Source organism: Oryzias latipes, chromosome 12, assembly GCF_053564925.1.
Source record: "Oryzias latipes strain Hd-rR chromosome 12, Olatipes_Hd-rR_3.1".
Taxonomy (NCBI): domain Eukaryota; kingdom Metazoa; phylum Chordata; class Actinopteri; order Beloniformes; family Adrianichthyidae; genus Oryzias; species Oryzias latipes.
Window position 1 is genome coordinate 26,235,375 of NC_136248.1, and position 15,397 is coordinate 26,250,771.

The 15,397-nt window shown below is 36.8% G+C and overlaps 1 protein-coding gene across 2 annotated transcripts in view; it reads left to right on the forward strand.

The window, feature by feature from the left end:
- Positions 1 to 15,397, forward strand: part of fibcd1b (fibrinogen C domain containing 1b) — a 177,350-nt gene that overhangs the window by 69,276 nt on the left and 92,677 nt on the right. For both annotated transcript variants that reach the window (XM_011481524.4, XM_004074532.5), the window contains one exon: positions 7,838 to 8,317. In XM_011481524.4, coding sequence (XP_011479826.1) covers positions 7,838 to 8,317 — 480 coding nt within the window. The remainder of the gene's footprint in view (positions 1 to 7,837; positions 8,318 to 15,397) is intronic.

Sequence of the window (15,397 nt, forward strand, 5' to 3'; positions counted from 1 at the left end):
ATATATTTGTTTATTTATTTATTTTAAGGTGGCCCGTATACCACATCATGGACTTATTTGCTCACCATTTTCTTTTATCAATTTGTCCAAAATTACTCATAATGTAGATAAAGGTATTTAGAGTGAAGCAGAATGACCATTTTCTGTGTGCATGGTTATCTCAGCCTTACTGTCTTTGTATTTGTGAGAAATGGGAAAGAAAAAAAAAAACGAGGGGGGGGCTCGTAAAAGGGTTTTGAATTTCCTTCATTTCTAATGAGCAGACAGAGTCCTCTTCCTCCCAGGAGCCAGCTCTCATGCGTGGGAGACAACAGCATGACCATGGAGGAGACTTCTCTCTTCTCCTCCACCTCTCCCATCTACCCATTAGAATCCCCTGGTTGCCGTGTCAAATCCCATACGGCATTAGAGAAGACAGGATAGGATCTGAAATTCAGTCACTAATTACAGAGTGGGCTCCCGCTGTGAGACGGAGGAAATCATTCAAGAAGAGGGGAAAAAAAGAACCGTTAAAAGGTTGCATACGCCCCACTCTCTGCGTCATTACTTTACTACATCTCTTGAGCTGAGTTTACACATAAGGTCCTCTCTTGGGACTTGAGACAGGCTGCGGTTGAATTTCTTTTTACTGACTATCACATTAATAAAGGAGCAGAAGAACTCCGACTCCTAATGTTTTTTTTTATTCTTTCACCTCCTAGTAGGCCAGTCTCATTAAGACAATATTGCCTTTTTACTTATTTGTGAAATTTCCCTTTGATAACTAAGTGTTAATCAAGAACATTGGAATGTTGCTCAACATAAAGAGGTTTTTTTTTTTCCTTTATTTTTTTTAGTCAGAACAAAAGACTGCCCAGAACGTACTTTAAAATGCACATTAGGAGTGTCACTTTGTCACTTTAAACCTCCTTCATCAGATAAGTGCGAGAGTTATCTTGTTCCAGAAGAGGCCGGTTTCATCCATCATTCATTCTTCCAGATGATAATTATCCATTGTGATTATCTTCTTCACATATTAAGATATATTTGGCTTCTTCTAAGCCTCCGGGAGTTAATCCTCAGCATTGCAGCACCTCATTCGAATGCAAAACGTTTCATACGAGCGTCTTGGGTTGTGGAATATTTGTGGCGAACCGAGGAGTCACTGAAAAATAAATCTGCAAACACGTGAAACCACGAATAAAGGATCGCGAATACGCGGGGGAACTGTAGTTCATTAGAAATTTGCCTCAGAGTTGTGGACTTAACTGTTGGCCCGGAGTAAACTTCACTCATTTCCCATCATCACTTTGTTAACACTCTCTCCCATTGGCCTACAGCCCCTCATAACCCCAACCTAACATTACCGGTGCAACAAAAATGGTGAGCGATATTGAGCTATCCAGCCGTACAGTTTTGGGCTAGTTGCCAGGTCAGATGAGGTAAACAAAGACGTACATCCAGTCGTCTACAAGTGGGTTCGACAGCAGGGAGTGGAGCTGAGAGGTTGTGGGCCACAGATTGTAGCACCTAGGTCACAGCTACAAGCTTTTTCAAACTGCATTTTTCCATCTGCTCCTGATTCACAACAATTTCAATAAATAGATACTCACAAAAGCTATTTTCTGTTTAATGTCTTTATATATGCCCACTAACATGAGAAAAAATCCACAAGAACATGCTAACAATGCCAGAAACACAATTTTCATGGGGTGGGTCTTTAGTGTTCAGAAGGGTTTTTTGGCTTTGACATTTTTAGTTTAAAAAGATAAAACAGATTTATTTTTTACATAGTTTTGACTCTGTCTTTGTTTTTGGATTTATTCATTTTGCTTTTGTTTCTACAATTTAATCCAATGTCTGCGATTTTTGCTGTAAAAATTCACTAAATTTCCTATGTGGAATTGAGTTTAAGGTTCACTGTGGAAATATTGTCTAATGTAATGAAAACAATCTTTTAAAAAAATTAAAAGAAATTAAAGATTAATGTCAAGATGCTATCAGTAAATGATGCCTCAATCATATTTATCAATTGTTTTTTCTTTAATCCATTTTCACTATAATAGATCATATTTTCACCAAATTCCAAACAAAAATGCATCCAATCCTGGGAAAAACATCCAAAGTATTGATTTATTTATGTCTATAGTTTTAATGGTAATTAAATGCATCTGGAACATTTGCTGCTAAGAAACTGCTAAATTCCTTCAAGCGAACACTTGCTGCTCAAAAGTTACCTTGAGGGTATTTGTCAACATGACCACAAACTAAAACGTCGGACTGTGAAATGCAGACATCTGTGAAGCTGTGACCCTGGACAGGATGAACTACCTCAAAGGTAAAGAAAAGACGTAAACGTCAAATTTGTCTCAAAACCATCTGCGCTTCATTTCCTCTCTCTTTTTTTTCTGAAGCATTGTCATGGGGTGCCCTTCAACCCAAACCATGAATTTTTAGCACAATCGGAAGAATTCAGAGCATTGAGATGTGAGACTTCGGTGCCTCAACGGCTGCTCACTTTTTCTACCCATGAACATCACCTTGGTAATTTCGGCTGCATATTTTATTCTGGAACAAGGTTACATTTGAGATGGAAGTGAAGACACATGAAAGAGCAGCTGAACAAAGAGTTCTTTCTGAAGATCTGAAAAGAGACGTCAGTAGATTCTTTTTTTAGAGAAGTTTTAACGCGAGAAGTTTCTTGTGAAACATACATAAGAATATTTTCAAAATTAGTGTGATGCTCATAGTCTGTCTCCCCTCTCATTTGAGACTTAGAGGGTGGATGAAGCTTCTAAAAGTCTCTTTAACTGATGTGACTGAAGCACAGAGGTTTTATTTGTAAAATAGTATTTCAAATACATTTTTATTGAAATCCGCTTAGATTTATGTTGTAGACCTAATAAAGTCAGACCTTTCATTGAAATCTGAAATATTTGACTTGATTTATCCTGAAATATTTTTTTTTTAACTCAAACTGCCTTTTGCTAGGCTTATCGCATTTTATTTGAACGAAACAGCACTAAACCCAGGTTTGCATCCATTACTGAAGTGGGAAATCTGGCCTGAGTTACTCAGGGGAAGTTAGCCCAGGGACACTTGAGAACTCAAATGTCATTTATTGGGAACAGGCAGGTCAAAACAAACTATTTTTAATTCAAAGAGCAAAAAGTGCTGCACAAGCAGGAGAAGCCCTAAATAAACCGAAAACCCTGACACCCCTGTGCGGTCGTGACATGTAGCATCTGCAGGACACTTTTGCTCCGTATGCAAGTCTTTCCTGGACGTGTTTCCGAATCAGCCGTTCGTCAGGACTCGTGGGAAAAAGATGTTCAGTGTGCATTTCATGTGTAGTTTTAAAGGTCCACTCTGATGAAATTGGTGTTTTGGGTGTTTTTAACATGACCTTGTGGGAAATTCCTGATGATAGAGGACAAAAAGCTTAGAATTGCGTTTTTGAGTATCTCTTTGTTCAAATTGATGTGAATCATGGCTGGAGGCTAGCTAGAGAGCCTGTAAACTGAGACCTCTTAGCATAAGGAAAGGGAATGGGGGCGGGGTTGCTTTGCACCAACAGTCCTGTTAAAACACAGAGGCAAATTTCTGATAAAATACTGCCACTCTGCAGAAACTATGTCCCACAAAATGACTGAGGTTTTTTTTGGCTAAAAGCAGCATAATCATAACTAAAAGATGACTGGGAACATTTTTTAAATCGATGAAAAGATGATCAGAATGGGACTTTAAACATTAAGAAAACAATCTTGAATCTCCTAATTCCTCCCTCCTTTTTGTGAAAGACTTCTTGCGTTCTTGATCTTTTCTTTGCAGACTGACACATCCTCAACAGCATGACAAAATAGACTTCAGGTGTCTCTTTTTGAGCAGCAAACAAGCAAATACTGCTTCGGAGATGTCAATGAAACATCTCACGTTGTGTTTGTCCACCTTCAATGACCAGAGCCGGTCCTAGCTGTTAGCGAACGCAACATGTGCACTTCCTCTGTTATAAAGTGACAGAAACTGACACTGCAGCTCTGAAACCGAAGTAATGATGGGATCATATGGCAGAAAACGGCAGAGAAATGTGTGACTTTTCACCGATGAAAGTAGAATCTAAACAGAGACAGGTGTTGCTGTTGACAAGCAGGTGTGAGCAATAAACTGGAAGAAAGGAAGAAAAGAACAAGAAGTCAAGAAATCAAAACAGAAGCATAAAAAAACCCACAAAACTGCAGAAGAGGGCAGGGATGCCCAGTTCAGCTTAATCTGTTTACTTTAGCCATTACCTACTGAATTCTATGGCTTCATGTTCTTTAGGATTTAATGTTTATTATACAATTACCAGTATGAACCCCATTGAGACAACTATTGTTGTAATAATATTGGGCTATATTAAAAAAATGGAATTGAATTGAAATTGAAGTGAATTGCAGGATATAAAAAGTGTAATAGTTATACGTACCTGAAACTATGATTATTCTTTTGCTTTTTCATCAAATAAACAGTTGAAAATAATAAAATGTATTTTGTTACTAGATCATGTGATAATGCCCTATTTATAAGTTTAGTTTTGTTCTTTTCTTGTTTTATAGGTTTAATCCTCCAAAAACACACAGGAAATTTAGCTCCATTGTTTTCATTCTTTCAGCTACAGTAACTCTTCAACCGTTTATGTACATACTTAATGTAATTCTAGCAGATTCTGATTCTTTAGTAATATCTTGTATTACATACTCCTCACATTCAGCTGATTCATCATTATTGCAGAAACAGTTAAATCTTTGCGGTATGTCAACAAGCGTGTGTTATTTAAGTGTCAACAGCAACAGCTCAGGTGTTAAAGGGTGTTTGAAAAAAAATGCCAGATGGCAGACCCTGCTTCCCTAAAAAGATCTGGATATTTTAGCTGAATCACCTGTCCCCATGTTGATTTTATGGAGAAGCACATGCATGAAATAACAGTTTTCAGTTGGTTTTCAGTTGTGAATATTTGCAAAAAGTTCCGTTTCTGTCATAATGGGTGGTTTCTATTACAAATTACTGTATTATTACAATAAATGTTCAATATTTTAGGCAATGCAATTAAGTTTGTTTACTGTCCTTGAGGCTAGATCGCATTCCACCGTCTCGGTTTTCCTCCCACATTCCTTATGCATGGTTGTAGGTCAAGGTGAGACCCAAGATAGACTCACAGGCTGTCCAGTGTGTGGCCTATTTTGCACTCAATGTCAGTGCAGAGAGGCTCGAAAAATTTAAAATCTTTAGTTCCTGATATGGTGCATATGTGAAAAGCCTCATGTCAGTCTCTTGCTGGGGTTTGTGTACTCTGGGTGTGTAGATGTCTTGCATAAATAAGGCTTTTGGGTATCTTTTTCATGTTAACAGGCAATATTACAGCAATGTATATTCAAGGCAATTCCAGTGATGGCTTCACTAATGTCCCAGCCTGCTGGCAATAGAGCTCCAGGGTATTGTTCTAATGTTACATTGCTGTCATTCTGCAGCATGTGGCCATTATGCACACTTTTGCTCAGTGCAGGCATCCAGATGCACACACATCCACTCCCAGCTGAAGTTCAAATCTCTGCACTGCACCTGTACTCGTGCAGAGAGAAGAAAAAAAAACAACTTTGACATCAGAGGGAGGACTTCACAGAGCAGTCTTGGTTTACATGTTGAGTTAAAGCACAGAGACGGAAAAAAAGAAAGAAAAAAAAACTGCAACGGTGCTTCCCTGGAGCACTTCCTGTGATGATGTTTGTGGGTCAAAAAAACAGACGTGTCTGTGCAACTGCCTGCTGTTTCCTTGGCAGGTGTTCTTCTCAGAAATGTACAAAAGCCACACGTGTTCACATTGTTCAGGATTCCAACAATACTGTTCCAAAAGTTAGTTTTTTTCCAGACTTAGATTAGGAGTGGGGCGCTGTGTGTAGGTACAGGGAGGGGGGCCCTATTTTTTTTATTATTTTTTTTATTTTCATGGTTGTTTTTATATTATTTTTTTTTTTTGTTTAATGTAAAGCACTTTGTGTTATGTTTTCATATGAAAAATGCTTTATAAATAAAGTTTGATTTGATTTGATTACAAAAAAACAAAACATTGGGATAGAAATTAAATTGAAAAAAACAAACAAACCAATTTTCTAAAGGTATACAAGTTCTGTCACTGATGGTTTGTATTGCTCACCCAGGCCAATGAGTCACAAAAACATTTTATTTTTTCCTATTATTCATTTATTTAGTGACAGGGTTGTTTTCGGGTCAAACCAGTATTTTTAATATATTTGCTCTTTACTTCTTCTTATTATTTTTTAACTTTTTTCTAACTTAAAGGGTAAAAACATAACTGGCAGGAATTCTTAAAATCCAATTTTCTTAAAATTATTATTTTTTTCAAAATGTTTTTTTTTAAGTTCTTTATTATTCAATGAATGAACATTATTGCACACATATGGAAATTAAAGAAAGACAAAACTAGCACAAAACAAATTGCAAACATTCTATGGTGCACTAAAGAAATACTAAAGGGTTAATTGCTGACTCATTCCAAAAGGAGCCATTGTTTGTCAGGCCCAAGGCGAGCCATGTTTCCTGACATTCTCTTTACTTTCGTAGAAAAATGGAGCCGGATCATTAAAAAGCAACAACTACCGAGTTTAACAGTCCAGATAATGGAAACTATATTCCCAGACTTTTTCCCTCTAAAGCCGTTCAACAGTCTGCTCATATGTTTAAATTACAAGCTGCCGCAGTCACCTTTGCTTTCTCCACCTTGTTACTATTTTGCTGCTACAACAAAAACCCAGATATTAAACAGCCTCAGAGGAATGTTTCCGCTTAGAGGGAGTAAGACCTTTATGAAAAACTTAAAATAAAATATGATGTAATATTCACAACAGATGGTGTATTTAAAAAATAAATTAATACATTAATTTAATGAAAAAATATTTTTAAAGTGATTAAAGATGCCAATATTTTAGAAAATAACTGTTGTGGAAATATGTAAACATGTAAAAATTAATAGTGTTTTTATATTTGATATCATTTTATATTTATAAAAAATACTCTTTAGTTTTCTAGCCAATTTGTAAAATTATAAATAAAAAAGGACAAATGTTAAAAGTGCTCCCTTGCATTTATTAGGTTTATTGTTTTGCTTGGAAACTAACATTTCTTTTAATATAAATTATAAATAAAAAAAAAAAACAAGGGTTGCATGGTGGTGTAGTGGTTAGCATTATTGCCTCACAGCCTGGTTCAAATCATGGCTGGGACATTTGTGTGTGGTGTTTGCATGTCCCCTCCAGGCATGCGTGGGTCCTCCGGGGACTCTGGTTTCTCCTCACAGTCCAAGATCTTACTTCATAGCTTAATTGGTGACTCTGAATTGTCCCTAGGTGTGACGCATCCTGTCTAACGGGGGACCCGACTTTCGCTCGATAGTAGCTGGGACAGGCTCCAGCAACATTATAACCCCAAATAGGATTCAGCGAGTAAAAAAACAACAAAAAAATCATGGATGGATGAATAAAAAAACAAAGAAAATGTGAATAGTTGGTGTGTGTCCCTGTCTGTTTTCCAGGTTTGTGTTAGACTTTAGTGGTTGAAAAAAATATGAGCAATTTATGTTCATCAAGTCGGGTAGTGATATTTTTTGGTATAACATCCAAAATCTCATTTTAAAAGACTAAGCAATTATTTTAGATCGTACTGGAAATTTGAGTGCAGAAAATGTCAAAAAGTCTTTAAGAAATGTGCTCTGGTGATTTTTTCTTTTTGATTGTTTAAGCAATCAAACTGTTGTGTTAAAAGCTGCTTTCTCTTTTCTATACCCCCCCCCCCCTTGTGTTTACAGAGGATGAGCTGCAGCTACCTGCTCTGCACTATCCTGCTTTTTGTCGCTGTGCTGCTGGCTGTCACTGTAACCGGCACCATCCTGTTTATGAACCACTACCAGGCCCCGCCCATGTCCGATGGCCTACCCCACATCTCCACCAATCAGGACGAGGGGAATGCCTTGGTCACCGTGGAAAGAGGAGATGGCTCTCGCATCAACATCTTCATCGACCCCAACTGTCCTGACTACAACAGTAATTTCCTTCGCCTGGAGGGTGTGCAGACCTCACTGCTGCACTCCCTGACTGACCATGACTCTGACCTGAAGTCGGTGAAAGGTCAGGACCGTGCCCTCCTCGTCAGTCTGGCAGAAGAGGTGGCCAAGCTCTCGGCTCATGCGGGGCAACTGAAGATGGAATATGAGTCTCTACGCAGAGGCCAGGGCAGCCTGGGGCAGGATCTGAATGCGCTACAGACAGAACAGGGCCGCCTCATACAGGTGAGACGCACAATTATTACCGTGCATTTAGGCCAAAGTCTTCCCCTTCCTTTGGAACATAATCATTGTAGCCTTTTCCACTGACAACAATGATAGTAATACTGTACTGTGAGCCACTGTCATTCAACAGCTTATAGATCTACAATAACAACCATAACTTAAAGTCTCACTGATTATCTTATGATCTATTTTAAAAGCCTTCCCAGTGGTGTTTTAGTTATGATTATGCTGTTTTTAGTCAAAACAATATAAAACGGTGCCGTTTTCTTGGACATAGTTTTGGCAGAGTGGTTGGAGTTCATTAGAAATTTGCCTCTGAGTTGTGGAACCATTGGCGTGGAGAAAGCCTGAGCTCATTTCCCATCATCCCTCTGTTTACACTTCTTCTCTTGCCAGCTTACAGCTATTCACACCTCCAACCTAACATTAGAGGTGCAACAAAAATGGTGAGCAACATCGGAGCAATCCAGCCATCCAGTTTGATCTAGACAGCAGCTCAGAGGAGGGAAACAAAGCCGTACATGGATCCATTTGTCTAAGTGGATGCATCAGAAACAAGCGGCAGGGAAATTGTGGCCCACCCAGTGTATTTTTCCAGTCACAAATAAGTTGTTTTTTGAACTGCATTTTTTCATCTTCTCCTGAATCACAATGATTTAAGCAGAGAAGTAGTCAGAAATGTAATTTTTAGGTGTTTTTTTTTCTACATACAGTATGTCCTTTATCTTTAGATAGACTCCAGACAGTTTTCATTAAATTGGGTCTTCAAAGCAGTCATTTCTTTATAATTACTAATATTTTTTTCCCCACTTCTTTACATGTGTTCTACCTGACCACAATTCTCACATTTGCTTTCAATGCAATTTTTTACAGCTTTTCTTTGATTCATTACTCTCTTACTCTTTCTTTTTTAATGTTGTATTTTACCCTCTTTGACACTCTGATTCAAGGAGGACTCAAGGCAGATTTTGTTCATGGTTGCCAAAGTGCAACTTACCAAACCACCAAATATCCATCATTTTCTTGTTTAGATAAAAGGAAAGATTTCTGCTTAACCTTTTTTTAACCACTTCGCAGTCATTTTTTTTTTTCATTCAGAAATATTCTGTTTTTTGTTTTTATTCCAAAAGATGAAGCCTTTCTATGAGCAACCCTCTTCAATTGTAACATAACAGCTGCTCTGTGAGGTCTGTAGAATCTCAGATGCAACCATTCACTTTCTTCATATTACTCTATGCTTTACGTATTAAGGTTTCATAATAAATAGATTTTAATTTGTGGGAAGTAACAGAAAAATAACAATAAATTAAATTGTTAATTTGTTTAAATAGTTTTTTAAGAGTTAAAGTCTTGTCAACTGTCACACATCTGGGTGTGCTAAATGTGATTTGACCCTTCCCATGAGGAAGTGGAAAGCTGCAGGCATTGGCCGAAAAGTCTTGAATGAAGATTAAAAGTACTTCTTAAAAATAAATTCTGTTTTGTCAACACGGAAATCTTGCATATTGATTTTTTTCTGCATCTGATACTAGAGCAGTAGTTTCAAGCGTGCCTGTTGCCAATGCCGGCGGGGGAACCAGCTGTAGCCTCTTCACTTCCTGTTTTATAAACAGCGGCTCCGACTGATCTAAGAGGATAATTATTATTTAGAGGCAGAGGAAAAATGGATAAATAAGCTTCCCCCTTAACTGTCTTCAATCCTTAGACAAGTTCTTTCTGTCAAGATAAAACCTGCAGGAAGGCAGAGGAGAGAAAATTCCCACTTTTTGTGGAGCTTATTAGCCACCCATAGATGTCAGAAATGGGACTCTGTCTACACGCTGCTTCTTGTTAGGTGTCAAGGAGAAGGGGAAATAAAAAGGTCGAGCTCTTGCAGTTTAATCCTAAACAGCATACTGGATTTTAAAGGTTTGTATATAATCAATGCTTCCAAAACATATTGTTTAAACTAGAAACTGAAGCTCGGAAAAATGTGAGAGTAAAGAAAAAGTCTTTCAAGTGCAGTAGAATGAAGAAAAGTTCCTCAAAACCTGCTGTGAAGTCGTTTCGGTCGGTGGTCCCTGACCTTTTTTAGGCCACAGACCGGTTAAACGTCAGACAATGTTCTCAGGGACCGGTTTGAACCAGGCGGTTGGTGGGGTTACCTTTTTTAGCTTCTGTTTTAAAAAAATGTCAATTTAAAATGCTCCCATTTAAAATCTAGTTTCTCCAAACACTTTGAATATGTTTGTTGAGATCTTAAATAAGATAAAGATTCAATGAATTAAAGTTGGTGATTTGTAAAGGTTGTTTTGTAAAAACTAAGTGAGGGCAACATTAAACATTTGTTTTAAAAATACAATTTTAACACAAAAATATATTCCAGCCCATATTTTTCAAGCCAGAAAGATGAATTGTATTTGAGTTTTTTGATCAAATCATGATTTATTGTGTATTTCTCTTTAACACAGAGGAATATTTTCCGTGCTTGCGTTTCTCACCACATGCCTGGCTAATTTAGCTTTGCTTTGGGATAATTCTTAACAAGTTTCCTCAAATTGGAAATACCTTTATTTTATTGGATCTTCATTCTCTTTGAAAATTTGCTGTCAGTTTAACCCTGGAGAACCCAAGAACAATTTTCTTCTGGACTTTTAAAGAAAAATTGACAACTTTTGTTCATTTTGGTCAGCAGTAAATTACTTCAGCCAAAAGCAAAACTGAAAACAAAAAATTATGAAAATGGCTCCTTTTTCCCTAAAGAAGCTTTGTTTTGTCTTTTATTAAATTTGTTTGTTTCGAGCTTTTAAATTACCTGATGGAGTAAGAAGGTGGAAAATGTTGTTAAGGCCAGGGCTGATAACGTCTTGACATGCATCAAGAGTCAGGCTAAGAAAGAGTCATAAAGTGGCCTACAGACCAGTACCGGTCCACAGCCCAGAGGTTGAAGGACGCTGCTTTAGGTGTCAATCTTTGCATTTCCAATAGTCTTTTTTTTATGATTATGCACTTTTTAGCCCAAATATGTTTTTCTACGTCACAAATAAACTCTTTTTCAGACTCCATTCCGTCTGCTCCTCTTTCACAATGACAGAAATAAAGAAATATTCTGGAATGCAATTTTAAACTTAACTTATCTAATACATGCCTCCATCATCAGAAAAATGCCACAAAAACATATTAAAAACAACCAAAAAAAACATTTTCATCAAAGTGGGTCCTTAAAATAGCTTTATTGTTGGTCTTTTTTTCTCAAAAAGTGTAGAATTCAATTATGGGATGTCAGTTTTCCTGATTCATACTAAAACTCTGACCAGTTAATCAGTGAAAACAAATAGGATCATGTCAAAAGGCAAATGCTTAAAACTCAAATTGAGACTTCGAGGACTGTCACTGTCTGAGTGGAGATTGTTGATAATCTACTGATGTGCATTGATTGTGAAGCCGCCTTAGGACATGTGTCTCAGCTTGCTGGATGATATTTTGCTCTGATCTTCTGCTACATCAAAATATAGGTCCCTGAGTAAGTGGATGTCAAGCATGTCAGTTTCTTTTCCCCATTGTGAAAGCCAAGTCAGGTCTACATTCAAGTCGCAGAGGAGCTCATGTTCCACTGATTAGAACTCACTTAGCCATTTGTTCGGAGAGCAAATCACAGGAGACAAAATGCCCATCAATCAAGAAACGGTTCAACTTGCCTATTAAATCTGCTCAATACTATAATATTTGCCAACTTGGGAGATTACAAATCGAATGAAAAGATAATTAAATTCCTTTGGTTTCCCACTGTCCACATTGATTTATTGATGCTACATTTCCGAAACACGCGTGGAAAATCCTCACACCACATGATCTTTTAATTTTGACTCCGTCTCTGTTTTCCAGGAGAGAAATTTTGTTGCTGCCAGCCATGCAGCGAAACAAAAATGCATTTTCTTCTGCCACATGCTCTTTTTTTTTAAAAAGCTCCTATAGCTTGTTCAACAATCTTTAGAAATCACTCAGAAACACCCTGAGTGAGGCTGCCTTGAGTGTTAACAAGATTCACAAGGGGAAGCGCCCGAGTTCTTCGCTTTCCTGGCTACTGGTAATATTTGGTGTGCTGTAGGGGGTATATTGCAGTGGACACAGTAAGTGGAGGTGATACCCGCAGCTTGGATGCTCCAGGTGATTGATTTCCTCTGCGGAGGCGAGGCATGCGGCGCGCACAGTCACTGTTTCTGCCTGACACCACGGTGGGACTCTGTGATCTATGGGCCACCTGTGGACAGGGCTTCTGATTTATAGAAAGACCCACAGCTGACGGTGACAGTTTCAGCGAAGCATCTGCCTGCAACGCAACCTTTATAAAACAGTTCCACCCTGTACGATTGCAAAAAAATAAAAAAAACTTTCTGCATCCCCTGAGGTGATATGCAAGGGGATCTGGTTTCAGCGGCTTTAGAGGCAATCTGTTTTGATTATTAAAAAAAAAGGCGAGTGCTTCTGGGCTTAAATAGAGTAGTTCTTCTAAGCCTAGACATTTGCATTTAAATAAATCACTCAACGCTTCCAGGAGATTCTGACTTGAAAACAATGAAGACGATTGAGGCAAATCTTTCCATTCCATCCATGTTTTCTTTAGTTAATTTGAAACTCTAACTAAAACATCCTTTAGAGGACATCTCCCACCCAAATGTCCTCTGTCAGTGCACCTCTAAACTCAAATATGTGTTAAACTTCATAAAAGGCCATTGATTTTATTATCTGAATGGTAATTTGATTTCTTTTATAAGAAGCTTTTATATAATTAATCTTTTTATGTGCTTTTACATTCATCAAATCAGATTTTTTGCTATAATTTAACTGACTGTAGTTCCCGTTTTGAAGTGTAACAACATAGTCTTTTTCCAAATATCTAAATAATTTATCAACAATATTATTTTTGTTGCAATAAACCACACACAAAAATGGGTTAAAAACATGCAGTTTAGCTTGTTTTAAGCGTGCTTTTGACGTTTTTTAGTGAAAAAAATGATAATAAAAAATAATATATTAATGAAATATAATAATACAATGAAATGCTTATTTGCACAATCTGTATACAGGACTTCATGCTATTTGAAAGTTCCAATACCTCAATGCCTCGCTTTGAATTTGCCACATACTTTGGAGCAAACACGTTTTTAACAAAATCGTCTGCTACTAAGAAGTGGAATAAATAGAGCTGATAGACTGAGCCTTTAGCATGCAAATCCTCTGCTGCACGATGACCTAACAGCGTGATGAAGCTTGTGGGCTCAGCATCCAAAGAAAATTCATCTGAGATGCGAAATTCACCCCTGAATGTGCAGCTCGAATTTTACGACCATCTAAATTCACTTAATTTATTTCTGACTAAACGATACAACGGACAGAAAACGGAGGAATTCCAGCATTTTCAATACATCATAAGCTGAATACTGAATGGTTCACTGAGTTTTCTGAAGCAAAACTAAGTCTTTCTAACATAAAAGTTCACGTTCTGCAGGTGGGGCAGAGGTTTCTTTCAGCTCCACACCGGGCTGTTTCCCTCACAGAAGGCTCCTTCCGAAATTGAAATAAGCCAAATCTCAGCAGTTGTAGCAGGAAGCCTGTGATTTCTTTGGAATGCCCCATTTTTGTTGTTGCAAAAACTCCCCCATCTTTTTGCGATCAGTTTTATTTGAGAAATTGAGAACCAAAATGAAGGAGAATTCCTTGTTTTTTTGTTTTTCTTTTGTTGTTGCTCTACTTTAATAACCCCTCCTAATCTCATAATAAAAAGTAAAAAAAACTGGAACATTTAGGAAGAACGTGGAAGTCTATAAAATATTACATTATTCTTGATACCAGTAAAATATTACAATCAACGAGTGATCAAGAAGCTAGCTTGCATGCCAAAAAAAAAAATATTTTGTACAATTCTGTACTACACAGATATTGTTGTTTATATTTATTGTTGAAAATAAAAATGATAATAATAATAATAAAAAAAAATTCTATAAAAGGGTTATGAAAAATTTCATATGGCTTCATATGTAAAGATGGTTTCAAAGATTTGTATTTTTTTTCCCCAGCAAATGTTAAAAAAAAATACCCAAAACGTGGAATTTGCCAAATCTGGCAACTAATGCCTCACATGAATAAAAGTGGATAAACCCCACAAAAATCTAATAAAATAAGTAATTTCCTGAGCTATACTTAAACCTAAACTTAATTCTCCAACCTTGTTTATTTTTAGCTCCAAACCTGAACGTCTGTATTTTTTGCAAGACTTTTCTGTGAGATCCATTCCTTCCAATCTCATACTTTTAACAAAACAACTTTGACCTTTAAGGTCATTAAAGTAGAGGAGAGAGGTCGACATTTTGCATCTTCCTTATGGCCCATTTAGTTGTGTTTATGGATTTTAAAGGCATTTCACTTGTTTTAGAAAAATCTGGCAGAAGGTGAATGCTTTCTTGCAGTTAATTGTGCTAATCATTTACTTCTCGTGGCAAAAAGAAGCCCCTACATGTGTCATTATGTCACATAATTATATAAATTATAAAGATACTATAAAAATAATGATTTATAAAAAAATAAAAGAAATTTTTGACTTTATCTTTTCTTTATAACATATTTGTATTTGGTTGAAAACACTCCGATTTTCTCATCTATTGGACCTAAACGGATAAATCAAAAGAAAATTAAAAAAAAAAAAAAAAAACTCTTTCTTCTTTTAAATAAAGCATTTTAAATGTCTAATGAAAAATCATTCAAGCACAAAAAAAAATACATTTCACAAACGATTTCCATTTAAACAAAAAAGGTTCCTAATAATCTCAAAGTCATTCCAAATGCAAGCTCCTGCTGCTGCGGGAATTGATATCCCATGAAAAATTTAATTACTGGCTTCTGTCTTTATTAATCCTGCATGAGAATTATTTCTATTCTTGTATTTGTGGTTCCCAAAAAGAGTCATTTATTATCTGGCCTGGTGAGAATTTCTTTTGTTTGTTTTTTTTTTCCCTATCACCACCTTTACTCATGCAGCTAAAATAAATAAATATATAAAAAGTACTGAACTGACGTTCTTCTACTTTTCTTGATATTCAGTGA